The 26446-nt window shown below is 58.9% G+C and overlaps 9 protein-coding genes across 9 annotated transcripts; 5 read left to right on the top strand and 4 right to left on the bottom strand.

The window, feature by feature from the left end:
- Positions 1–4052: 4052 nt before the first annotated feature.
- DCS_07320 (uncharacterized protein) lies at positions 4053–9025 on the top strand (the record flags this gene model as incomplete). The annotated part of the gene is made up of 4 exons (XM_040804605.1): positions 4053–4434; positions 4500–4626; positions 4680–4991; positions 5053–9025. 4 exons carry the CDS (start codon positions 4053–4055, stop codon positions 9023–9025), a joined length of 4794 nt encoding a protein of 1597 aa, XP_040654709.1.
- A 1370-nt stretch (positions 9026–10395) lies between these two features.
- On the top strand, positions 10396–11091 carry DCS_07321 (GPI-GlcNAc transferase complex; the record flags this gene model as incomplete). Its single annotated transcript, XM_040804606.1, has 1 exon — positions 10396–11091. One exon carries the CDS (start codon positions 10396–10398, stop codon positions 11089–11091), a length of 696 nt encoding a protein of 231 aa, XP_040654710.1.
- A 45-nt stretch (positions 11092–11136) lies between these two features.
- DCS_07322 (putative pseudouridine synthase 3) lies at positions 11137–12825 on the bottom strand (the record flags this gene model as incomplete). The annotated part of the gene is made up of 1 exon (XM_040804607.1): positions 11137–12825. One exon carries the CDS (start codon positions 12823–12825, stop codon positions 11137–11139), a length of 1689 nt encoding a protein of 562 aa, XP_040654711.1.
- A 740-nt stretch (positions 12826–13565) lies between these two features.
- DCS_07323 (Small GTPase superfamily) lies at positions 13566–14350 on the top strand (the record flags this gene model as incomplete). Its single annotated transcript, XM_040804608.1, has 3 exons — positions 13566–13717; positions 13791–14004; positions 14069–14350. 3 exons carry the CDS (start codon positions 13566–13568, stop codon positions 14348–14350), a joined length of 648 nt encoding a protein of 215 aa, XP_040654712.1.
- A 31-nt stretch (positions 14351–14381) lies between these two features.
- On the bottom strand, positions 14382–14926 carry DCS_07324 (uncharacterized protein; the record flags this gene model as incomplete). Its single annotated transcript, XM_040804609.1, has 2 exons — positions 14382–14705; positions 14807–14926. The coding sequence occupies 2 exons, from the start codon at positions 14924–14926 to the stop codon at positions 14382–14384; spliced, it is 444 nt and encodes a 147-aa protein (XP_040654713.1).
- A 2562-nt stretch (positions 14927–17488) lies between these two features.
- On the bottom strand, positions 17489–17686 carry DCS_07325 (uncharacterized protein; the record flags this gene model as incomplete). Its single annotated transcript, XM_040804610.1, has 1 exon — positions 17489–17686. The coding sequence occupies one exon, from the start codon at positions 17684–17686 to the stop codon at positions 17489–17491; it is 198 nt and encodes a 65-aa protein (XP_040654714.1).
- A 408-nt stretch (positions 17687–18094) lies between these two features.
- DCS_07326 (putative PRS5-ribose-phosphate pyrophosphokinase) lies at positions 18095–19474 on the top strand (the record flags this gene model as incomplete). The annotated part of the gene is made up of 2 exons (XM_040804611.1): positions 18095–19036; positions 19094–19474. The coding sequence occupies 2 exons, from the start codon at positions 18095–18097 to the stop codon at positions 19472–19474; spliced, it is 1323 nt and encodes a 440-aa protein (XP_040654715.1).
- Positions 19475–21685: 2211 nt separating this feature from the next.
- Positions 21686–22230, bottom strand: DCS_07327 (uncharacterized protein; the record flags this gene model as incomplete). The annotated part of the gene is made up of 2 exons (XM_040804612.1): positions 21686–21934; positions 21985–22230. The coding sequence occupies 2 exons, from the start codon at positions 22228–22230 to the stop codon at positions 21686–21688; spliced, it is 495 nt and encodes a 164-aa protein (XP_040654716.1).
- Positions 22231–24452: 2222 nt separating this feature from the next.
- DCS_07328 (uncharacterized protein) lies at positions 24453–26321 on the top strand (the record flags this gene model as incomplete). Its single annotated transcript, XM_040804613.1, has 1 exon — positions 24453–26321. One exon carries the CDS (start codon positions 24453–24455, stop codon positions 26319–26321), a length of 1869 nt encoding a protein of 622 aa, XP_040654717.1.
- Positions 26322–26446: the final 125 nt, after the last annotated feature.

Genomic DNA, 26446 nt, shown 5'->3' on the forward strand with positions numbered 1-26446 from the left:
GCAGCCCTCGATGCCAGAGCCAAGGAATGTCAAAGTCTCGACTGCCCCATGTACCAAGAGGAAAGGGCATGCGTCGCTTCGCGGTAACCACTGTGGCGTTTGGGAGGAAGCGTTCAAGTCGTCGATGCAAAGGGGCGTGGCCTTGTATTCCCCAGTCGTCTTTAATTTCTCCCCGCTCTTAGAAAAATTCTCGGCGAAGCTGGCCCCGCGAGGCATGCGAGAACGATTGATGCTCCTTTCCGTGGGCGAGAATTTCCGTACCTCTGTGATGGCCCGTCGTTGTGCTGCTGAGCGATGAACCATTTCGTCAGAGCACTGCGCCTTCTCCTCCGCAAATACCATGGAGTCATTGGCATCTCCCTTTGTACGCCTGTTCCCGTGATGCGGCAAATGTATGGGCGAACCTCGTCTTCCCGGCCACCCATCCCCTTGTCGGGCATGGTGGCAGCCGGCGTGACCGCCTCGGGCCGGAGACACTCTCCATCAATACTCCGCATCGTGGCCGCTCGACGGCATGAGAGGAAGCTCCTTTCATGGAACTCCAGGAATTGTCCATACCCAGCACCGTGCTTGATGACCATTGTTTTATTGGCGAACCTATGCGTGCCGCATATTTCGAGTCGTATTTCGCTCATGGCGTAGGAGACTGACAACTAAACGTCCCACTTGCCGTCCTTATGCCTGTCGTCGTCCGTCATCGTCTCGCTGACGACCGCTGCGTTCAAAGTGTCGGTGTGACAACAATAAGCACAGCAGACTGGATGGATGCATTGTGCCTGACGCAAATATCGGGTGCTGATGCTTATCAGCTTATAGAGTGCAACCTCGGACCCCCGTGGCTGTGGAACTAGCAGACGTGACGTCGGCTGGTCAGGCCGGGCGGGCATGCGGCTCACGCATGATGCTCGCAGGTACTTCAGGCGTAGAGGAAGTAGAAAAAGGACAAAGAAAAGTTGTCATTGGCGTCGACCAAGTTCATGTCAACAGAATCGAGGTATTTTGTCCCCAAAGGGCGCGCTTGGTTGCGTCAGAGACATCAACTCCACCAATGCGTCCTGGTCAGTTCTCGACCCGAATTAACGTTGATGCCACCTGGTGGCTCGGCTGGTTCACCCGTGGGGCCGCCCGTACGAGACAGTATACGTACGGAGTGGCCACCGGGGGAGAGAGGAGGGGGGGTTGAGGGGTTGCATGAAAGAGTTTGAACCGTGGAGAATAGAGTGCTTGCATCACCAGCGGTCAAAGCCCGCAGGCTCCTCGGGCTTCCATTGGTCCTTCCTCACGCTGACCAGAACGCAAGTAGGCAAACACTGGCGCTGCGTCGATTCCGAGTCGCTCGTCGGCCGGCTGTCTTCGAACAACAAGCAAGGTCCGTGTCGCTTGCAAGCAGAAAGCGGTAGCATCGCACCTGATGTACTGCGTGGTCGACGAGAACAACGCCATCAACGACCTCGCTCCAGCGATCAGCCGGTGTCTTCCGCACCGAGCCAGGCTTGTCCAGGTCCTCCTCGACGAGGATGAAAAGGCCGGCCCATGGAAGGCCGACCCATGGGCGGCGCCGGGAGACTTCATGGCTCTTGGTAGAAGGGCAACTCGCGCATCGCTGGTTCGGAAGCAGAGGTCGGGGAGCGAGCTGGCCATGGTTCAGCCAAGGTGACAGTGGCCGTCTTGGCCATGGTGGCATGGATACAATCGTCTCTGCCACCCATGCCGTGAAACGTCCGGTGCCGGTGCCGGCCCTGCATCGGATCGTCGTTTTCGTCCGGTAGATGTGCGTGTACCTGCACGCGTGTGTGTGCACGACGACTCCGTGCACCTTCTCACCCTCGTCGTACTCGCACTCGTAATCGCAGTGGCAAGGAAGCAAATATGAGTCGACGGCGGTCTCTTCTCTGGACCCACTGGAGCGGCAAGAGCCCTTGCCGTGCTAAGATGCACGATCCATGCCTTGTGGAAAGCTGGAAGCCGCGGCCGACGGGCGTCTGGTGGACTTTTTCAGTTCCTGCCGACAAAGAGGGTGATCGAAAGGGCGATTGGCTGGTTCCTGGCTTGCGCCTGCCGTTGGCACTGCCAATCGCAGGCAAGTGCAGACGTCGGCGCTACCTCGCCGCCTTCCATTGAACGTCGTTGGTCCGGGCCCCGCTTTCGACCGCAACCCCAGATCCCTCCATCACCAACCATGCTGTCCCTCGTGTCTTTCGTTCCCCTCGACGATGCCCCCTCGGCCTACTCTCCTTCCCGGCGGACTGGCCGAGGGAGTCCGGAGTCGTTGCCCTCTGGCGTCGGTGGAAATTGCAAGAAACGATGGGCGAGATCGCATTCGTCGGCGAGCAAAGGATGGAGGGGACCGGGACTGCTAGCCACGGCTGCTCTCGCCTCACCTCGACGCCTAGCGGCCAATACTGCTGAGGCAAAGGCAATGGAGGAGATGATACGAGCCAAGAGGTGGATGACGATGGCCTGTGGTGCAACCATGCAGATGTGGCCCCGCCTTGGGCCGAGTTCTCTCCCTCTCCGTCGAGGGAACCAACGATTGCGTCGGCCAACAGGTCTCGTCGGAGCGCGGCACGCACCGCAGATAGGCCACCTTGTTGCTCGTGAGACGCGGAAGCTTCGCCCAACAACGACGGCCACGAGTGTCGGGCCACGAGTGCCAGTGCAAAAATCGCAAAGCACTTGTGCCGCATCGTCGATGTTGGCAGGACGAGTCGTGAACATGTCATGTGTTCTCCTTCACTTGGCGCTGACCAACGCCGCACGCTCGTATTCTTAATCCCTCGTGGCAATGGTGCACGCGTGCGAGCGACAGGGAACCTAACCCCGGATCGACCAGTGGCCGCCTCTCCATCGCTCGAGTCGCCGCGGCGTGAACGAAAACAAGGGCTGCCATCATTTTACGTCGCCCTCCGCTTCGTCCACTGGCAGGCCTGCCCGCTACCCTCTAGGCGCCGTGCTGCTGCCACTGCTCCGTATCCTCTCTCGCCATTCATGGGTTCCCATGGGGACGCCGTCCAGTCACACCACCTTCCTGCGACCTCTTTATCCCTTGCTGGCCATCCGTCATCCATGCCGGACACTTGCGGGTACACGCACCCAGCCACGCCTTTCCCCCGGTCATTGTGGTGCGCACCCAGGTCGTCGTCGTTCACCACCTCGACTCGAATATCTCCTCCATCACCTCGACATCGCCATCGCCTTCGCCTTCGCCTCTCCCTCCTCCCGATTTTCGCCCCCCCTCCTCCGCTCTTCCACGGCGGCCGACATATCCATTGATTGTCCAGCCATTCTGATCCTCCAGATATTTGCTCAACCGTCACCTTTTTCGGCTGCCGACTCGACGACGGCCGGCCAGAGGCACCCATCCATCCGTCTGCGTCTGCATTCAGCGTTGTGTGACCTTTCATCGAACCACGAGCAACGCCGATCCAGACCCACCACCTAGCGTGACTCCTTCGGGGTCGTCAGAGTCGAGCTGTGCGTGCTGTGCTCCTCTTCTACACCTGCGGCTGTCTTCGTGTAGGAGCACGTCTGCCTGCTACCGCCTCCACGTCGAGCTGCTCCCTCGCCGCATTGCGCGCTGCAACCGAGACATACATACGTTGCCCTCTACCGCCACCCGACACATCTCATCCCGCAACACCGTCGTGCCCCCAAACCTCGTCACCATCCTTGATCCCACGCCGATACGACGACGGTGCGAGCATTCGTCCGGCATCCGACTCGACACCGAGAGCATCTCGACCGCTCGCGACCCGTCGATGGGTTCCTTGTGATGGTCTGGGATTGATGAAGTGCGCCCCGCCGAACCTTGTCGTGCGATAACCACCTCTCTGGTAGTCCGCTTCGGCTACACGGACGACTGCGTCGTACCGTTCAGGTGCCGTTCCACCGGTGCTCCCACCCCTCGAGCACTCTGCAGCACCACCATATCCTGCGGGGTCCACAGGAGCCGTCGTCTCCATACAAGACACCAAGTTCATGCCAACCATCGCCCGGACCGTCGGCCTCGCAGCAAGTCCTTGATGTCCGCTTCCTCCACAGCTCGCACAGCCATGAGCACCGAAAGGCCCTCGACGGCAAGAGGCGCCGAAGTGCAGGATGCCACGACGATGCCGTTGGTGAAGGATATCAAGCTCCTCAACCCGTGTGCCGCCACGGCCTCGATGTTCCTGTACGCCCAAGGATCCTCCGTTGTATGCTGCCACCACGACACCCTCACCATTGACAGGAGGTTCTCGAGACATGCCGAGGAGATTCAGCTGCTTGCCGTCGACAATCACAGCGAGATGGGGGCCGGCCGCCTCGTGGTGAGCTACGATGCCGGCCAGACGGCCATCGTGTGGGATTTGATGACGGGTGACGAGATGGCCCGGTTCGCGTCGTATGATCATTTGACGGCGACGGCGTGGATGCGCAACGGAAATGTGGCCTTTGGTACGTTGCGAATCCCCATCCGCCACCCTTTTCGGGCTCGTTGCTCATGCCTGACATGCTGGCAGGAAACTCGCAGGGAAGCATCATCCTCTTCGAGCCCACCACGTCGGAGCACATCTCCTCTCGAACAATCGATCAGATTGCCGTCACCGCCATCGCTCCATCCTCGGACTGCAGAACGTTTGCGATTGGGTAATGTCGGGTGCCGTCGTCACGCGTCCCGGGCTGCGAGCTGACCGTCTCAGGTACCAAAACGGCTCGCTCCTGATCGCCACGCTGCAGCCACGCTTCACCATCCTGCATAATCTCACCACGTCCAGGGGCCCGTCCCCCGTCGTGACGCTAGGCTGGCACGCTTCGTCGCCGAGACAGATATCGGACATGCTGGCTGTGCAGACGCTCGAGGGTGACCTCCGGGTCTGGAGCGTGGCCAAGTCTCACAGCGCCAACGACCCGGCCAAAGTGGTCAGAATACTGCGAAGGGGAGAGAGCGTCGCCACGGGACCCAACTGGATGGGCTGGTCGAAGAACGGCCGCATCATTCAATTCTCGGACTCGTATGTTGAAATCCTGCACCCTCGCGCGACGCGCCCCCTTTCGCTGACGCCCGCCACCCAGGGAGACGCTGTCATGGGATGTTCGGACGAAGCATGTCACCTCTGATTCCATACCCACACTGGAGTACGTCAAGGGCCTCGCTGTCTACGGCCCCGGGGCCAGCCTGTTCACCGTTGGCAAATCCGGCACCGTCCAGCAGTTTGATCTCAACTCGCCCTCCATCATGGTCGCCAACGTCCAACACCCCGCCAATCTCCTTCCACCTTCGCCGCCCGTTTCCGTCGAGGAACCGGGGGGCAAGCCGGCGCAATCATGTGCCGTCGTGCAATCGTCCGAGTCTGACCACAGCTCCAGCTCCGTGCCCGTTGACATGGGCGTTTCCGAGAGCGACGAAGACCAGATGTCACCCTTTGCCCGATTTTCCCAAAGAAGGGCGCCCGACGCCGGAAGCGAGCGGGCACACCGGTCCACGAGCCCGATCTCGAGTCGAAGTGATCCGTCCTCCATTTCAAGATCCTCGAATGGCGCCCGCACGCCCGGCCGCCCGAGCGGGTCGTTGCGATCGCGAGGATTGTCCGATCATACGTACATCTCGGCGGGGTCACCGTTGATGTCGTCGGTCGTCGGGAGGAAGGATGCAGACGGCCACTTGATGGGATACTCTCTTTCCATCACCACGGCTCCGTCAATGGCCTCCTCCCGCTCCCGGCAGAGGCCTTCCAGACTAAGGAACGAGGTACCTCGCAGCCCGGATGACGGCAAGGTGCACGACCTATTCAAGTTCACCCGAACACGTCTGAGCGACATCCCGTACAAGCATCCGATGAGGCCGGACAACTCTCGCCTTACCAACGATGATCTCCGCCGCCAGATGCTCCGCACCATCTTTGGTTGGCACGAAGAAATTGAGGACCTGATCCAGGACGAGCTGACCAGGCACCCGGCCGGCTCCCCCAGTCGCATCCTGCTCTCCAAGTGGCTGGGGGACATGGAACCTGACATCATGGCTGGCAGTTCCGAGAACATGACATCGTCCGACTGGATGCTCCTGGCCTTGAGCGGCATTGGGGGGCGGGAGTCTCGTCACAAGCTCGAGCACGCCTACGTTCGGCGACTTCTGGAGAGCGGCGATGTTCATGCCGCCGTGACCATCATGCTAGGCATGGGCGACCACAACGATGCCATCGAGGTGTACATCTCGCACAGATGCCACATGGAGGCCTTGATCCTAGCCTGCCTGGCCTTCCCCAGCGTCTGGCAGCGACAAGCCGCCATCATCCGACGATGGGGAGAGTGGGCGGTGCAGCATGGTCAGCAGCAGTTGGCCATCCGATGCTTCGCTTGCACCGATGAAGAGTCCAGCGAGCCATGGAGCTCGCCTTCGGCCGCGCAGCTCAACTTCCAAACCACGACCCAGAGCGGACCGGAAGTCTTCGGCCCACCGCTGTCACCCCTGGGCGTCCAGAGAGGGCCGCAGCGAGCGATTGCGAAGTCGTCTGCTTTGAGGCTCATCACCTCATTTGGTGAGCAGAGCCAGCAGTCAAAGTTTTACTCCCAGCGCGATGGGGGCAAAACACCCATCGCCGCTGCCGTGACCCCCATCGCGGAGTCGGCCATTTCCCCGGGAGGTTCGTACAACGCCGCGACGGCATTCCTCCGACCCTCGAACGGCAGTCGGTTCAACACGCCCACCTCAGCTCGTGCGGGTGGACCGAACCTGAGCCGAAGCCCATTGCCCTCGATTGGGGAGCTTCCATCCGAAATCAACCGTGCGGGGATGCAGGTGGCGGGGAGTCGTGCGCCCGAGACGACGGAGGCTCGTCCCGGTCATGCTCGTAACCCTTCCGGGCGGGGACACATGACGGCAGGAGTAGAACTGCCGCGCTCGGCGACGGCCGATCCGACGATGACGATTCGCGATCAATCTACACGTGCTGTGGTGGATCGAGCGGATGACCGAGCACCGTCTCCAAAGCATGGCAAGGTGGCCGAGTTGCAAGTGGACAGGCCCACCACACGCAACGGCTCGCGCGACCGAATCCCCCCAGGAGTCAACCTCCTGGTGCATACCGAACAGGCCACGGCCACAGATGTGACGTCTCCGGAGCAATCGATCGCCTCGTCCCGATTCCATTGGCCGACGAGACGACGAGGCCCCGGCTCCGTTGCCAGCTCCATCACGTCAAATTCCAGCGCCGGCCGTAACCTGCGATCACATCCAAGGCAACGCGATGACTACATTCACAGCCTCGAGACGGCCCACCATTACTCCAAGAGGGGCCGGAGCAGACATAACAGCAAGGAACGGGTCCGCGACGCGTCTCGTGGCCGTCATGCTGGCAGCCGAGAAGGGTGGACCAACTCCAGAGAGGCATCGGAGGAGCGTGGACGGACTTCGGCTCGGGCTTGGACCAAAGCAAAGCGATCGCCGACATCGCCGATCCCCATGTCTCCAGAAGACCTCCTGAACTTGAGCGTTACGAGGCATGTAGGCGCTGTCGACTCGCCCTCTGCGAGAAATGCGAGTGTCAAAAACCCCAGGCCGGATGGCCGGACCTCAAGCCGCGGGAGCAACCGCAGGAGTCCCGACGGCCGTACCCATTCTGCAGCGAGGGAGAATCGGGGGAGGCTCGGCGGACGCGATAATTCTCGACAACGACCGTCGTCCCCGCCGCCGCTGCCGGAAAATCCGTCGCACTACCAAGGCTCCGAAGATGAAGAGGACTATAAGCGGGCCGTACGGGCGCAAGAGAGCTTCCGGGAAAAGCACAGCCGCAGTGGCAGCCGAGCCGCAAACTCACCAATCGTCCCCAAGCGAGACGATTTGGAGCGCCAGCAGGCAGATGCTACTGATGCTTTGGAGATGCTACCAGCTCTGACTTTCCACAGAAGGGCCGCATCGACGGAGCATGCAGGTGATTTGCGGCAAATGAAGGATGAGCGGCAGCGCAAAAAAGAGCAAGCGGCTCGCGAGCTCGAAGAGCGTCGCAAATCTCTTGCCAAGAGGCCCCAGGCACCGCAGATCCCGCACCCGAACGACATACCTCCATCGATGAGGATAGGGATCGAAGCAGCAGAGCCAAAGGATAGGCACGAACATGTCCCTCCCAGGTGCGCGACGGAACCACCGAGGAGCACGTATATGAGGAGCGGCCTGCAGATTGGCTTGCCCGCCACGCCCAAGGTCATGAGGCTGATTATCGAGGCCGAAAACAGGGGCAAGTTGGGGAGCAATGTGCCCTTAGTCCCGGAGCTGCCTCGCGGATTTCTGCAGGGGCAGTCTTCCAGCGCATCTGCTGACAAGGAGGAGGGCGCTGCACCGTTGACCCTGCTTCCGCCGACTGTCTATCAACCGCCGGCGAGACCGGCGATTCCTCGAAGCATGTCTGCTCCGATTTTCAACGAACCGGATCAGGCCCGCCACGAACGAATGTCCGGCGAGCATGAAGTTGAGGGGGGCGAACGGCGTCGATCTCACGAGGAACCCGCGCTGCCGGCCTCTCCGCCTCCTCCCCCTCCACCACCGCCACCAGTGTTGAAAGAACTCCAGCATCTGGCTCTTCCGCCGCCTCCACCTCCCGCTCCTCAACCGCACTCCCGGCGGCCGGCGATTGCTCCTAACATGATTGAGATCATCATGGACGACGACGACAACACACCTGATGCGGCTTCTACAAATGACGGCGTTGTACCCGCACTTTCACCACCACCACCACCACCAACATCATCATCAAGGGGACACATCCGAGGCCGCAGCGTCGGTGACGATGCCATTCCTGGACGGTGGCACAAGGCAACCGATCGTCTCAGGTCCGTCAGCCGTGGCCCCAAGGATGCGGGGCGAGGAGGCATACGATCCCCGGCCACGGACATTCCGGTTGATAATATCCTGAGGACGACAAGCCAGGTTAAATCTTCCGTTGCCGGGGTCCCGCCGCCAGCTATGCACGATGCGGACGTGACCAGGTCTCCAGTTGAAGCGACGAAGGGCAAGCGCATGTCTACTGGTCTGCATCGTAGCGAGATGATTTGATTCGACGTGCATCCCAACCATGCACAACCGAGATCGTATGAAAGATATGAATTGTCTGTGATGCCCCGTCGTGCTCACGTGCGACGAGGTTGGAAAGAGTTGTCGAGAATTTGCAAGGACCCTTCGTTTCAAAGCGCTCCTTTGGTCCGTTGCTGCCACCCTTGCGGGGAGAGCGATTTGGGTCGATCCCTGGTATTTTGGCGTATGGATCTGCGCACCTGCATGATTGTTTAGGGATACGGATGCGTAGACGATGTTACGATCATCACGTACATGTCTACGGACGACAATGGGGCGAGAGGGCATTTACAGTGCTGCCTCACGGCACCCTTTTCTTCTACTTTTTCTATTTTTTCTTCTTTGGGAGATATTTGCGAGATGGTTGCAGAACGATTTCCTTTGCAGAATGGAATAATGGATGAAAAGCGGTAGGTAATTATGCTGCCATGTGTCACGCACGTGCTCGCTGTAAGTACAGGTGACGCTCGTCGTGATGGCTTCATGTGGGTTGACGGAGTGGGGGGGGGGGGGGGGGGGTTCGAACCTTGCAGCTGGACACAAACGGAGGTTCGATATGAGTATCAATGGATGTGAAACAGAACGCTCCTTTGACATTTCCCATTGATATGTTATGCAAGGTATCTATCCAATTGAGAAAAAAAAATAAATGGCGTCGTACTCCTCCGACTCGCCCTTCCAACCCGAGCCCTCCGCGGTCGTAATCCAACCCGCCACGCGACGGGAGGAGAGGTCTCTGCAGAGTGAATCCTCCCTCAAGGGTCTTCTCCAACTGCTTAGGGCGCACACCGACAGATTCGCGAGTTACCTACGCGAGCGGGCGGCCACCGCGGCGTTCGGGCTGGGCGCCAGCGGAGGGGATCTTACGGGGTCGGGATTGGAAAGATTTCCGTAAACGGAATACGAGCCAAATGTGAGGGACTTCGCCGTTGGACCATTACAGTCGGAAAAAATCGACTTTTTTTGCCTTATACAGAGGGGGCAATATTCGGTCGTAGCTGACTCAGCAACTCCGCAGCTCCATCGCTCATCCGCCGCAGGGCCCTGCTGCAAGAGAGGAGAGCACGCAATAGCAGAGCGGAACGATGACGAGCAACCGGGGCTGTTGAGGTGCCTTTTCCCGCCCGCTGTTTGTTGTCATACGGGATACCGGTTTGAGAGGCGAACCGGTCCCGTCTGCTTTGCGCCCAATCGTCGCTTCCATCGGTATATTTTGGCCCTCGGGCGACGCAGCAAGCAAGCAAGCCGAGAGGCAGGCAGACGGCCAGGCTGTGGGATGGGTTTCCTCGGCTGACGCTTGCACCATCACCAAGTATCAGACGATAGACGACAAAGACGAGGACGACAGGACAATGATCACCACCGCCCCGAGGTTGCGCATTCGCCGCCCCTCACCCACGGCGGCCGAGTTCACGGTCACGACGCTGCCGCCGTCCACGCTCTCCCTCCGGCTCGGACGACTGATCCTGCTGGTGCTGCGAATCGTCCTCGCCGCCGCGACGGTCCTCCTGCTGCACGCACGTTGGGTCGGCAGCACGCTCGCGGGGCCTCGTTCGCGTCCCAGCACGCCGCCGCCGCCGGCGCTCTCGCTCTCGGCCGCTCTTTGGTGCGCGCTCGACGCCTGGGAGCGGTCGCCGACGGGCCTGCTCTTCGCCGCCGCCGCGGCGCGCGTGCCGCTCCCCGTGCTGCTCTCCGCCGGCGCCGCCGTCTTCTACCTCGTCGGCCTACGCGTGCACAAGTACGAATCCCTCCTCGTCCTGCGCGGGCTCGGCGTCCAGACGACGGAGTCGCCCTCGACGTACTTTGCGCGCGCTGCGACCCGCTTCATCCCGACCGAGAAGATACAGGACATCTTTGTCAACGAGGCCTTTCGCGGCTTCGAGGTGCGCTACTACCTCGTCGTCGTCGTCGAGGGCGAGGAGAACGTCGTCGTCGTCTTCCCCAGCCTCCTGCCGCGGAGGAAGATTGTCGAGACGGTGTGGAGGGGCGCGAGAGAGTGCCTGTACGAGGGGCGCGGGGAAGAAAAGGGACAGGCGGCCCACGCGTAGGGTAGACGCGTGGCTCGAACGCAAGCCGGGAGTCAATATTCTACGCTACCCTACCAGCTCGCCTTGCTCGCCCTTGAGCCTGTCGAGGGCCCGTTGCGCCCGCATGTCGTCGGCGTCGGCGTATCCCTTGCGCTTGGCGTACTTGTCGTTTTGGTCCTCGGGCGACTGCTGCAGCTCCTTGTTCATCACGGGCACGTATCTGCCCGCCAGCCGTCCGCCGTTTGCCCCCTCGTAGACGCGGGTGGCGGCGTTGGCCTTGGGGCGGTGCTGCCCTCCGCCGCTGCCGGGTAGCGACCCTTGCCGGGAGACGAGGCGCAGCAGCTGGCCGGCGAGCAGCTCGTCCATCTTCCGGCCGCGCCAGACCTCCCACAGGTCGTCCATGAGGCCGAACTGGCCGAACCGGTTGGGCCAGTGCTCCTCGCCGACGTAGACCCACGGCAGCGCGTCGTCGGGGAAGAGGCAGTCCCAGAGGACGAGGGGCACCTCGTTGGCCATGACGTAGCTCGGCTTGCGCGGGTTCTCGGCCACGTCGAGCAGCCGCGACACGATCTCGGGCGACTCGAGCCGCTGGCCGACGAGAAAGAGGAGGGCGACCATGTGGCGGATCTGATGCCACAGAAAGGCCGACCCCCTGACGTGAAAGTAGTAGACCTTGGGGTGGGGCTCGTCGCCGACGGCGGGCGCGCCAAAGCTCGCCTGCTGCAGGTACGGCAGCGCCGTGCTGACGTCTTCGACCTCGACAATGTCCGACTCGAAGATGTGCCGCTTGAAGTTGATGATTTGCTTTGCCGGGTCGACCTTGCAGACGTTGCGGAAGTCGTGCTCGCCTTCGAACCGTTTGGCGGCATCCCTCATGGCTTCGATATCCAGCCATCCCGACTTGAGGCCGCTCGCGGACGGCGGCTCCAGAGGGCACGGAACGGGCGAAAAGGCTGGCTGCGTGAAGAAGTAGCGGTACTGCCGTTCGCGGCATGAGAAGCGCGCGGAGAAGTCGGCAGGCGGCGAGGGACACCACGCGAGCACGCGGATGTCGTTGGGCAGTAGGCGGTTGAGGATGCGAGGGTAGCAGAGCTCGTCCTTGACGTCATCAAACGGTCGGCGCTCGCCGTCTTCGGACTCGGCCTCGTCCCCGTTCGGTAGCCGTTCCGCAGCAGGATCGGGTGACACGGATGACACCTCGGCCTCGTCCCGCCTCGGTCGCTTCGTCGGCAGCGGCCGGTTGCTCCGCACGCGCAGGCCGATGACCTGGCCGAAGGCGCTCACGCCGCGATCCGTCCGGCCACACTTGGAGTATTCGCAGCAGTCGAACTGGACCACCTTTTCGTCGTCGGGGAAGATGAGACAGGCCTTGGTCAGGGCGTTCCAGAGCTCCTCCTCGATGGTCGAGAGGTTCCCCATGGCCTGAAACTCGAAGCCGCCGTAATTTTTGCCGAGGTAGGCCAGCTTAAGGGCGATGTGACGGGAGGCGTATCTTGAAGGGTCCATCTTGCGCTTCCCCTTGGCCTTGGCCTTGGCCGCCTTGCCGCTGGCCGATTTCGCCGCAGTTTTTGCCGTCGGCTCCTCGCTCGTCCGTGGCTCGGGGGCCTTGACCTCGACCTTGGCCGGCTCCGAAGATGATCTGAGCTCGGACTCGAGCTCCCTTAGACGCTGTATGAGGCCAGTCTTTGTCCAGCTTTCGTAGTTGGCTCCTTGGCCCTGGCCGTTGCATTTGCCGCTGAGGTTGGAAGAATCCATGCTGACGTTGCACGACGGCAGCCTTTTGACGACTTTGGAAGTGGAAATGGGTCGACAGAGCAGCGATGCTCTAGCTCTACCGGCCGTTGGAACGGTTGCCACAGAAAAGCTGCGCCCAGGGCTGCGGTGGAGAGGGCGCATGCAGGATGGAGGTGGGCGTGCCGATGATGGATTTTCTGATGCTCTGTACGAGCACATATCGTGCAAGTATATATTTTTTTAGTACTCCGTACTGTACTTGTACATGCTTTACGTACTACAGTACTTACCTACACCTAGGTGTATGATCCGGCCACTAGGTAATTAGTTTACTCTGCAGTCTGCACTGTAAGTACAGTAGTTGTACATGTACTTGCAGGGGCTTGATACTTACTTAGGTACCTCCAAACCCTGTAATCCCGTATGAATTAGTGGTGCCAGTACTCCGTACAGCGAGCGTACTGAGTACAGTGCTTACGGAGTGCATCAAGTACCTCCGGATACATGTACAACAATTATTCGTTTGAGGCCCACATCTAGTTGGTACTGTACCAAGTATTAATACATGTACAAGCACACTTCAGCCATGGCGTGCCATTTCCCCAGAGCGCCTCGAGACTCGCGTGGCGTCGTTGCGCCACAGTGACCCAGCCCATCACGACGACATTCGTCTCCGTTGCCGTCAGAAGCCTATATCCGCCGCCTTCCTTTCCTCCTCACTCAGCTCCTGCACCTCCCTTCTCAGACGCAGGTGGCCGGCAATGTATGCCAGTGTGGACACTGATACAGACGGCAAGCTGGACGGCAAGCTAGACGGCAAGCTGGACGCCGAGCTGGACGCCGAGCTGGACGCCGAGCTGGTCAAGTTACTGCTCGTGGGCGATGACAAGTGCGGCAAGACAACATTTCTATCGTTCGTCTCCTTGGCTCCCGTCATTCATTCCGTGCTGCGGACAAGTCACAACTGACGTGTACTCTCGGCACAGGCGGCTGAGCGCTGGTGACGAAACAAATCCCATCCCGCTCCTCCGCGACATAGACCAGCCGTACATTTTCAACGTGAGCCTGTCCGGCAAGCCGTTCCACCTCGAGTTTTACGACACATCGTGTGCGCAGCACTGGCGCCTGCTGGATCCCGACGTCATCGTCGTCTGCTACGACATTGGCCGGCGGCCGAGTCTCGTCAGCATGAGAACATTCGTCGGTTTCCTTCCCGTCCGGGCGCTCCCGGCTTGCGGCGCAAACTGACACGAGGTGCGTGCAGTGGTTGAACGAGGTGAAGGCGGCCTTTCCGCGCATCGACGGCCTGCCGATCGTCGTCCTCGGCCTGAAGCGGGATCTGAGGTGCAAGCTGCAGCCGGACGCCGTCGTCGATCCGCAAGAGGCGTACCAGATGGCGCAGACGATGCGCGCCGATCGCTACGTCGAATGCTCTGCTGTGACGGGCGAGCTCGTGAAGCTGGCCTTTGAGGACATTTGCATCACGGCGACGAAAACGACGACGGCGGCGGGGGGGCAGACGGAGGGAGGCTGCACCGTGCTCTGAGGCATGCTTCCGTGGACGTGCCGACGGGCGATCATGCGACCGGCGCGTCGTCCATGCCTACGTCGTCGGCCTGCTCGGCCTGCTCGGCCTCGTCGACGTCAAACTGGCCCAGAACTTGGGCGATGATGTTGACCATGTCCTCCTGCTGCTCGTCGTTGAATCGCTCCGACATGTCCTCGACGACGGTGTTGAGGGCGGCAACGGAGGCCGGTCGCAGGTTGAGAATCGTCACCACCTCGCCCTTGGAGAGCTCGTAAGGATGGAGCCGCTCCAGGAGCTGGCCGATGCAACCGGCCGTGTACGTGCTCGGCTCCTGGCTAAGGGGACTGGGCTGCGTCCGCAGATACTGGAGCAGCTATCGGGCGAGAAGGAACGGCGGTCAGTCAGCCGCGTCCATTCCGGGCCGGCGGGTCCGGGGGGGGGGGGGGGGGGTTCCATGTGTACTTCTCGAACTACCGTCTCGAGGTTGGGCGGACCGCGACGCTTCTTGAGCTTGTACCGCTCGCGCTGGTCGACAAGGTGCTGGTAGACCTCGTAGTTGGACAGGACGGCCGCCTGAGACTCGATAATCTTCATCGCGAGCTAGGGCGGGACAGGTTGGGATGGATGCAAGCGAAGGATGGTGAGGTGAAAGCCGGTGGGACGGAGCTCCGCAAACGGTGTGCGTATCTGCGGGCGATGTCCGACGGAGGCACGAGCGTGATGTCGTCTGTGAATCAAAAATCGTAGCATGGGTGGTGAGTCTGGTGACAAACAAGACTGACTAATTTTTCCGCCCAAGGTATCACCTGCACGGCGAAAACGTGACGGTAAGCTTACTGAGCCAACGGACCCGCCAAACGCACACGGCAGGATACGTCTGTGCTGTGGCGGCTTGCTGTACAAGCTGGAAGTACATGTACTGTAAGTACAGTATTACTGCAAGTATGGAGTACGGAGTACGGAGCACTAGTATCCATAACAATAATACTACCCAAGCACTGCAAGGACTGTACGGATACTAGTGCTGCAAGTTGAAAGACATGTATCCGGCATTACTACTAGCTACGTACCTAGTACTTACAGTTGGCACCTACAGTACTGTACCTGTATACTCCGTGCAGTACTCCATCCTCCCCAAATACTTGCACAGTACTAACAGTACTCTGTACTTGAGAGTAAGCAATACTTTGTTTAGTAGGTACAAGCAGATACTTGTCCTCGTAGAGTACGACGAAGTAAGTAGGTGGTTTGCTGGTCCAATCTCTCTGCCTCGAGGGCAAACCGCACGCGGCGCCGACATGGTGGCTAATCAGCGCTCTGGGCTTTCGAGCATTGGGGTTCTGAAGTGTGTTTGTAGGGATCTAGAAGGTACATTATCCGTACATTATTACTAGGTACTGTACCTAGTTACAGTACTTACAGCGCCTACCTAGTACTTAGAGTACCTACTTACAGTACCTACCTAGTACTTACAGCACCTACTTACAGTACTCGGAGTACGGCAATCCTTACTTGTTGCACTTTTGTGCCGACGACATAAACGTTGGCAATACTTACTCCGTAATTACTCTTTACAGTACGGAGCCGTCCGTGCCAGTACATGTATGAACGTGTAGGACAAAGTGCATGTAGGGACTTGCATACAGTAGCACGAGATCTCCGGCGCTTTCGAGGCGCGTTTGTAGCCACTTGCTCGATTCGATTGTCCCGCCGGGCCACCATGCCGTGGTCGTGCTGGCTGATGCCCCTGATTGCTGGCCATCGCTGCACCGCGCAAGCTTACCGCATGCACCAGTCTCGACTCAGCGATGACGAGTGCCACCAGCCCAGGATAGGTGCAGGGACGAGACACCTGCGTACCTACATTGGCACCACTCCGTATTACTTTAAGCAATTACGTGCAACGCTTCACTACGTTTGCACTTGCACATACACATGTGCATCGTCTCTCAGTGCCTGCTTCTTCCACCTCCAAGTGCGTACTATTGCCTCCTAGTACAAGCATGTCGCGTACATGTAGATTGCCACATATGAACGCAACTAGAGCATTGAAGATTCCATCGGCAGCTGCAGGGCCGAGATGTTGAGATGACACACCGTGTGATGCGCACTGTTACCCCGCCGACACTTCAAAGTACAGTACCTACTGTACAGAGTACTTGCTTACAGCGTTCCCTCAGCCTTCTGGCAGCTGAAACTCGGCGTGTGCGGAAACCTAAAACCGCTCTGTGCGAGTATGGGATGGCGGACGAGGCCGTTTTCTTGCGTTTCGGGGAAGCGTTGAGAACAACGCAAGCACGACGATTTGCCTGTGGGCAGCACTGAATTCCCGTGTCGAGGGGGATGTCGTCGGCATCGGCGTCGGCGCCAGATTGAGCCCATTGTCCAGTCTTCCGTCATCGTTGCATCGTCGAGGCGCATAGACCTGGTGGGCACATTCCTTACTGTGCATACACGTACTGTAAGTACGGAGTACATGATGCTCGGTTCTCTGTACGGCGCTTGTACTTACAGTACAGTATTGTTACTGCCAGGTTACAAGGTAGGTAGGCACTTACAGTACATGTACAGTTCTTGCGTGCCTACTTGTACCGGGGACTGTACGAGTACATACTGTACATGAGGGCGCAATGTACTCCGAGCACCTGCACCAGTACAAGTACAAGTACAAGTGCGTCGAGGCAGATGTACTTGTGCCACAAGTACAACTACTTGTCCGTGCTCGTCGGTACTTGCAGTAGTTTCGATGCAACTGCATGTGCTCCGTAATACTCCGTACTCTGTAAGTACTCCGTACTTTAAGTACTTGTACTGTACCGTAAGTACGGAGTAGTGAGTACAAGGCATGTCGACAATGTAGGTACCGTCTGGTGCAATGGTCGCACGCAGGTACTTGGCGGTCGGTAGATGGGAACCGATGTCCCCAAGACGCATTTAGTCTACTGTATAGTATTGCTCGTGTCCACACTGTCCGTCGACCATGGCCTGCCGCTGCGCGAACGAAAAAAAAAAAAACGAGGCCAGGCCCTCCTTCGCCCGCTTCTGTCATGCTTGTCTCGATTCATCCGCCTCCACTCCCCTCTCATCCTCTCCGAGTCCGTCTACTTACTCCCAGTCTTGTTTAGTCCCCTCCGGCTCGTCGTGACGAATTAGCCGTTAGGATGCTGCTCTAACATCGTCCGTCGTTTCTCCCTCTTCCCTCGTTGCCGCAGCTGCGTCGTCTGCATCGTCTGCATCGTCTGCATCGTCTGCATCGTCTGCATCGTCTGCATCGTCGTCTGCGTCGACTGCATACTCTGCATTCTCGGCATACTCTGCATTCTCGGCATACTCTGCATCGTCCCCCTTCCGCATATCTGCTTCTGCTTCTGCTTCTGCCTCTTGCTGCTTCGTCCCGCTCGCCGCCCCGTTGCCGCCGTCGGCCCACGCGATAGTCCTTCTCGCCTGTCCGAATATCTGCCTGTACGGTACGCCTAGCCTCTGACGTCGACCCAAACCTCGCACCCGCTCCCCCACTTTGCAAGGCGGGGAGGAAAAAATCGAGGACCAAACGACGAACCGTCCGTCGTTCGCAACGGCCGTCGCTCGTCAGCACGCCAGCCCCCATCCTCCCTCGCCCCCCTTCTCGGACCGGCCTCCTCGCCTGTTCCCCTTGACCTTGGCCGGCTTCGCCTCCGATCCAGTGCGTCGAGACCGAGCGAGGGCAGGAGAGAGCGCCCGTCAACCTACCCTCGCGGATTTGCAGGAACCCCGACGACCGCCATGGTCCGAAACATCGTCATCCTCGGCGGCAATTCGCACCCGCAACTGACGGAGAATGTCTGCAACTTCCTCTGCATCCCCTCGTGCGACCGCATCCTCTCCAAGTTCTCGGGCGGCGAGAGCCGTTGCGAGATCCAAGACTCGGTCCGCGGCAAGGATGTCTACATCATCCAGACCGGCTCCGGCAGCGTCAACGACAACCTCATCGACCTCTGCATCATGATCTCGGCCTGCAAGACGGGCTCGGCGAAGCGCGTCACCGCCGTCATCCCTCTCTTCCCCTACTCGAGGCAGCCCGATTGGCCGTACAACAAGGCCGGCGCGCCCCTGTCCAAATCCGCCTCGAGCGCGCCTCGGAGCGACTACACCTTCGAGAGCGTGCCGGCCACGCCTCGACCCGGCGGGCCGCGAAGCAAAGGCCTCAGCAACGGCGTCCATAACCTCGCCGAGAGACTCACCAAGAGCTCCATTTCGGAATACGCCTCGGCCGGTGCCAATGGCGCCGAGGCCTTCTCCAAGGGCCTCGACAACGCCACCCTCGGCCTCGGCCTCAACGGTCGGCTGCAACCGATGGACGCCTCCGTCACTTCCCAGGTAAACTACACCACGCACGACTACGAGAACCCCATGTCCATCACCGGCTTCCAGCCCAAACCCGGGTACAAGCAGTGGGTCGCGCAGGCCGGCACCCTCGTCGCCGATCTCCTCACGTGCGCCGGCGCCGATCACATCATCACCATGGACCTTCATGACCCCCAGTACCAGGGCTTCTTCGACATTCCCGTCGACAACCTCTACGGCAAGCCCATGATACAAAACTACATCCAAGGCCACATCCCCGACTACCGGGACGCCGTCGTCGTCTCCCCCGATGCCGGAGGCGCCAAGCGTGCCACGCTCATCGCCGACAGCCTCAACATGGACTTTGCCCTCATCCACAAGGTAATCCACCCCGACCCCGCCGTCTGATTTTCCGTTCGACCGCTCACGAGACCCCAGGAACGCCGGCCGATCAAGTTCCAAGAGCAGCGCAACGCCAGCATGATGCTCGTCGGCGACATCGCGAACCGCGTCTGCATCCTCGTCGACGATCTGGCCGATACCGCCAACACCATCACCCGCGCCGCCAAGCTCCTCAAGCGCGAGGGCGCCACCAAAGTCTACGCCCTCCTCACCCACGGTGTCTTTAGCGGAGATGCGATCCCTCGCCTCAACGCCTCGGCCATTGACAAGATTGTCGTGACCAACTCGGTTCCCCAGGACGAGCATTGCCGACTGTGCCCCAAGCTGGAAGTTTTGGACATCTCGCACATCTTTGGCGAGGCCATCCGCCGAGTTCACCACGGCGAATCCATCAGCAAGCTCTTCCAACACGACTGAGAGGGGCCTGCGATGCGAGACCATTCCTCCCTTGGAGCCGACCGAGTTGCGACGGGCAAGCGAGCCCCGCGATAGCATCTACATTCGCGATAGCATCTACATTCGTTGATCACTGCCATGGGCAAGAGCGACGGCCCAGAATGGCTGGGGATCCTTTATTTTCAGGAAATGTTCCAATATCTGGTGCGCAAGAAGTGCGCAGCTCAGCTAGGCCTCGAATTGGTTTCACCACTGCATTTGGGAACAAGTTCCTCGCGCATGCTTCCCCGAGGAGAAAATCCCCCGTGGAGACGGACGCACGGAAGCATAAGTAATGGCTAGAGTGACTCGGCGGCCCTTTGTCAAGTCGACGCCCTTGGCAAGAGACCAGCACAGCGCTGCCGTCGCCCTTGTGCTTCTTCCTTGCTCCCTCCTCTCCTTGCCCCCTCCCTATAGCCAAAACCGCCTTCCATTTCCCGGCATTTCGGACAGCGGGAGTGCGGACGACACGCCACCCGAGGCTTGTAGTCCCCAGTTTATAGACAGTAGAGGGATCGTAGAAAACATGGACACCAACATGGGCGCTCACGTGCCATCCTATGTACCGTTGCACTATATGTATTCAGATCGAAGAGTTCCGGCTGAGCGCCGGGGGGCTTGTGCGATAGTAATTGAGGAAAGACAAGCCCTTGATGGGACAACATGGGCGCTCGCGTGCCAACCTATGTACCGTTGCACTATATGTATCCAGATCGAAGAGTTCCGGCTGAGCGCCGGGGGACTGGTGCGATAGTAATAGAGGAAAGACAAGCCCTTGATGGGACGAATTCTGTTTAGTCCTACGTGGCCACCAGAACATGACGAAGCTAGTATTCATTGTCGTGTCACGGACGATCATTGCCATTCTGATTGCGTTGCGCGTATGCATGACATCGCTGTCATGTCACCTTGAATTCGCAAGGATTCAAGTTCGGGACGCACCAAGACCTTGCTACTCGGAGCACGCTTGACACGACTGATGACTGTTTCCCGACAATTTGCTTCCCAGCCAGGACAACTTGGTTGATGGTCTTCAAGCCCGGCTGGTGGCAGAAATTTGACGGAAATATTCAGGAACCTGCCAACCGTGGGCGGTAGGAGCCCGGACGTAGGCCTCTGCTGCCTCTCCAATTCCGTAGTCGATGCTTTGTGTCTTTGCGGCCAGTCTCGCCGGAGAATCCAGGATACACCGACGGAAAAAACCTTATCCACCATCAAGGCTAGGTACCAGCCCGTGTTGGGAGAAACTCGGAGCAAATGGCACCACGAGCAGTTACATATCGCCGCCACCTTGGGCAGACATCGAGGGCGGATAACGCGTTGAAATGGCGGCGAGTTTGCCAAGCTCGCACCCTCGAGGACACTTCCGTCTTGCCATGGGCAATGTGTAGGGACATGTCGAAGCTATGCAGCTCGACAATCCAGGGAAAAGTTTTCCAATAGATTCCTTGTCGATGAACTGCCCACTCTTGCGTGATCTGAATTTCAACCGAGTCTCCTGGAGGCCCTTCAACTTTCTCCCCAATGTCCGCCGTGCTCCAGGCTCATTTGTGTCCATAGCCGGCAGCTTTCGTGGGGAGGCATGATTGAGGATCTAGTGCGGAACTCTGTCCTGTCACATTGGTCTGGGTCTCCTGTCGGTCGACTGGCCCCAGACCAGCATGATCGCGCTCCGTTTCGAACCCTGTCCTGCGAATGGTCGATGTTGGCTCATCACAAGCTTCGTCCAAAGACAAACGCCTTCCCCTCGGTCCTTCGCCTTTGCAGCTGTAATTAGACCGCCAAGAAACAGCTGCAAATTGGCCCCTAGGTCGACAACGCTGTGGACCTCGGCGGCTGCCTCACGTCGGGCAGAAGATCGCGCTCCCTCCGACCCTAGCGCACTGCATCTAATAGCCGGCGTAGTAGTCCATGGCACATGTAATGAGCTTCCAATGATGCCTACAATTTGTACGTTGTCGTCGTGAAGGATACAATCTTTCGCTTCCAGCCTTCACCGTCCTCGAATCGGATCGCCAATGGCCGTATTGCTTGGGTCCACCGCGGCGTACAGGTATCGGCATTGGTTTCATTGGACTTTATCAACAACATAATGCGGCACCGAAATTTTCCGGTCTATTGACCACATTGCAAAGAGTAAGGACCGTTGATAGACAGAGCTGCGAACTGGGCCACTGCTGCGGCTGTTACTGGTCAGAGGCTGCTAACTCGGAATGACATATCTGATGAGTGGGCCTTCTGCAAGGCCATCTTCAGTGCTGCAGCATGTGAAACAGTTGTACTTGACGGCTTTGACTGGATGGGAGCTTTTGAAGTAGCGTCGCTTTCCTGCTCCCAGGCCTCGGTACATGGCATAGGCGTGGTGAGTTCGTTCGAAAGGACGCTGAGTATATTATTGATACTATCACTGCCATGAATATTTCGGTACAAAGATTCGAACAGCTGTGAAACACCCAATGGCATGGAGTGATTCGTTGTAGTGATAATCATACACTTTGCGTTTTGGACGTATCGAGGGACATCTCGCGGTCCAGTAAGCGATGATCAAAGGCTGAAAATCGGTGATATGTTGGAAGTAACAAGATAACAATCCCCAGGTCCAAAGTGGAATCGAGGGAATCATGAGTGAAGAGAACTGCCATGGCATCGCCTATATCGCCTCGTCGGACGTTGAATATACTCTTGAAATCATCGTCCTTGGCCCGAGCCAGAGCATTGTAGAACTCGTGCGAGCCCATGTCGATGTTGAACAGTTCGTTGTAGGTTACTAGACGACGAGGAGGCCAGAGTTTGGGTTTGCTTCTCTCCGCTTCATCGGTGATTATGGAGGAGTCAAGAGGCGATGGTCGAACGAACACATTTCAATAACAAGACAAGAAATACAAGACGCAGGCAAGGTGAACACAGATGGAAAGCAGTGAGAAGACGATGAGTTGCCAGGAATTGGGACGAAGGCGGTCGCCGCCAGTCAGCGTGCAGGGGAGAAGAAGAGCCTGCAGGCATCAAGTTCTAAGGCTAGCGCAAAAACAATTTGCCGGCATACACCACCTACTACGAGGTACGTAGTTGTACGATATCATAGGCTATATACATATATGTAGGCTAAGCATCATATGTAGGTAAAATGCCTACCCATCTGAGGTACCTGCATCCATGGCCAACAACACGTAGATACTTGGCACGTACTAAATGACGGTATCACTGGGTAGCCTAATTAGTAGGAACCTACATGTCGGATACAGTTGACCAGAGTGCCCGGATTCACCATATCGTACAACTTGAATTTCGGCTGCGCCGCCTCACTCTGGGCTCTGAAGGCTATAGGAACCGTGGAGGGACCTGCGTCGAGAAATTCGCTACCACATCGTCAGAAAACGCGTGGCACAATAGAATTGCCTACGTAGAGAAATAAGGTAGGGAGCAGAGCAGTGGCGACAAACTCAATTGCGCCGCTGAATCATGGGGATCACGCAGAAATCTGCCCACAAAATGCAACAAATGGTGGGCAAGTTTTGTGGCTTGAATATGATCAATCAGAAACCCCGGGTCGACGTGAAACGCGGACAGCAGGTAAGATTTCTCCCGGTCCAAGACGATGTTGTCACCAACCATGGCGTCGTGTTGGGTGGTCAAGTTGGGCAAGTTCAATGCCGGATATCTGTTCGTTGCCCTGCATATAGGGCGACATCGAACATACACTCCGTACTTTCACCGGACTGAAAGACGGCGATGAAGGAAGATTCCAAGGCGAGCTTGAGGGTCGCGTATAAACAGAGAAATGGGCAGACATGCGATGCCGTAGTGGACTGGATGGCCGTACTCAAAGACATTGGTGTCGTCCCATGTCGGCCGTCTACGACTCACGACGCTGCCAATAAGCGTCAACTCCGCGTCCCGAAGCAATCACGGACGTTGTTTGGTACGTGATGCCACGTGGAAACCTAGAGAAAGAAAGCCTGAGATTGGAGAAAGCATTGAATCGTGGGCTCAACAAGCGCGAGGCCACATGGTGTTGATTTTTGAGTGAATCAACTGAGGTGTTCATCATGTACTCGGTACGAAGCAATGTACGGTCGATGCGGCAACAGTACATACATGTACTTGCATGTACCACACCCGTGAGATGGGTGGTACAATGCCCCTCCCCCACGCGGCCCCGCCCGGCAGATGGTGTCAAGGTAGCAACCCGTACTTTTACGTATCACTGCAAGTTACTAGTACTTGCTTCTTGCCTGCATGCAAGTACAGTAAACCTTTTTGCTTCTTTTCACTGTAATATAGTACTTACACCACTGTAAGCATACGTGATGTCCCAAAGTAGTCTAGTGCCAGGTACCACTTACACGGACAGTACGGAGTGATGCCTCCAACTTCCACGCACAGCGTACCCCTTCTTAATTTCCATGGTGTACCTTGCCTTCGCACAAATGCTTCGGAGCATAATGAAAAGACTTTTGGTTTATTGGCACGTGTGCAGAGTACATCTATACAGAGTAGTACAGATTGGATCGTCTACGGTGCAAGGGGGGGGGGGGGGGTAAACATGTGCGCCGAGTACGGAGTACAGTAGATAAGGTCCCTTTCTGTGGCTGCGCTTGCAGACAGCGGCGTACATGCATGTAATGAGGGACCTTCTCAGGGCGGCCGCGTCGCCCATCCTCGAACCAAACCATGAACCGTCATTCTGTTCAAGGGAGACTGACTCTCCTCTCTCGACGACCGACTCCTTCAGCGTTTTGCCTGGCATCGAATCGGCTCTGCCAGTGCCAACTTCCCAAACGTCCGATCCTGGGTGTCGACCGTCGACGCTCAAAGGGCTTCCGCTGCGCGCATGGTAGGGCACGCGAAGAACCCTCCCTCCCCGAGGCCGTACGAGGCCACCGCCGCCGCCGCCTGGCCATTGTCGACGACCAGCTCCATCGCCTAGTTCTGTTGCTCGCTGCCGCCATCACCTTTGACCATGTCGGAGAAACGCGCTCTCCTCGGCCGGCCGCTACCTCGTTTCGGTTCACGGCCCACGACGCTGCTCCTCGTCGGCCTCACCATCCTTGCCCTCACCTTGATCAGGGTCATCTCCACGACGCTGACCTCCCCGCACCGCGGAGCCCATGACGACAACGTTTCCGCCCGGCGAATCGGCGGCTCCCTGTCCAAGATGGGCGTGAATCCCTTCCGGCAGCCGGCTCACCCTCCCCCGTCGCAGGAAAACGACAAGCACCAAGGCTCGTGGTGGTGGGCCGACTGGAAGTGGTTCTCCGTTCCCTTCTCCAGCTCCCTCACCCTCCACCCGGATCGAGCGCTGCTCCCCCATCTCCCCGTGCGGCAGCCGATATACTGCTACTACGACGGCACGGCGCAGAGGGCGCCGGGGGAAGAGGATGCCGAGCGGGCGCTGCTGCGAACGTGGCAGCGTGCCTGGTGGGCCCAGGGTTTCCGGCCCGTCATCCTGGGCGTTGCCGAGGCCATGAAGAACCCGACGTACGAGCACCTGCAGCGGCTCGAAATGGCAGACGAGGTGAAGCTCGACCTCACGCGCTGGCTTGCTTGGGAGACGATGGGCGGCGGCGTGCTGGCTCACTACACGCTGCTGCCGACGGTGCCCGCGGGGGACTCGCTGCTTTCCTACCTTCGCCGCGGCCTGTACCCGGATCTGACGCGATGGAAGGACCTCGGCGACGCCTTGTTCGTCGGTGAAAGGGAGGACATTCAGGCGGCCTTGCGGGCCATGACGGAGCCGGCGAGCTTGCCCTTGCTCGGCGGCGGCTTGGCGGGCGCTCCCGATGGCTTATTCAAAATCGACGAAGCCGCGACTCCGCTGGCTTGGTACAGCCCCCGGGCCATCGCCAAAAAGTACAGCAAGGTGGCCGAGAGCTTCGAGAGAAACCGTGCCGAGGGCCTCCAGAGTCTGGACACGCTCATAAACACCCACCTCCACGTCGCCTGGCAGAATCGCTTCCCCGACGGCGTCGACGTCCTCAAGCCTCACCCGGAGCACACGACGACCATGATCGCCAACGCCCTGAAGCTCGGCCGTGAACTGGCTCTGTGTCCCGACAGCCCCATGCCCGGCTCCTGTCCCCCCAACATGCCCAGGTGCACACCCTGCGTGGCGAGGCGGCCGATGCAGGTCTCGACGCCCGAAAGGTTCCACAACGTGAGCGCCATCTTCACCATAGCCGTGGTGCCTCATCCGTGGACCTTGGCCCTCGTCTCCAACCTGCGCGAGTCCCTCGACGTCTCGTGGATTCGCCGCGAGTCGCCGCGCGACTCCTGGATCACCACCGTCACGCGTGGCCTCCTCGGCACCGGCCTTTCGGCCGGCCGACGGGTCATGATTCTCAAGCAGATCGTCGTCGACGAGCGCCTTCCGGCCCGGTCCCTTTGGCTGACGGCGGAAAACGACATGGCCGACGACATGGACTGGTATTTTGGCTTCGCCATCCCCCAGCAGGGCATGGACAAGGGGGAGTCCCAGAGTCCCGTGCCTGGCCATCGGCTGCTCAAGAAGGAGGATGAGATGCCGGATCGCATCGACGGACCGGTGGCGACACCCGAGGAGCTCGTCAAGGAACCGCCGTTGCTCGAGCGGGCCAAGGCCGTCGTGGCGCTGACGAAATCGACGGGCGAGACGAAGCTGCGAGCCTCGATGGAGGCATGGAACATGGCCGACTCGGAGCTTTGGAGATTTGTTCGCGCATTCGAGGCACGCCGTGCCCTCGAGCGATCGGAGTGGGAAAAGGGCGAGGCCGAGTATAGCACCGGCGCAGGACCGGAGAGGGGGCACAGCGCGTGGAGCCGATGGTACGACCGCGGCAACACGGCCGCATGATCCTTCCGCCCGAGCTCGAGCAACGAGGTTGGGGCATGAAAAATTATTTCCACGTCCACATGCGATGGTTATGCCATTTATCGCTGTTTTGCTTGGAGCGCGACAAGTTCAATGTTGGCACCGCC

Source organism: Drechmeria coniospora, chromosome 03, assembly GCF_001625195.1.
Source record: "Drechmeria coniospora strain ARSEF 6962 chromosome 03, whole genome shotgun sequence".
NCBI classification, from domain to species: Eukaryota; Fungi; Ascomycota; class Sordariomycetes; order Hypocreales; family Ophiocordycipitaceae; genus Drechmeria; species Drechmeria coniospora.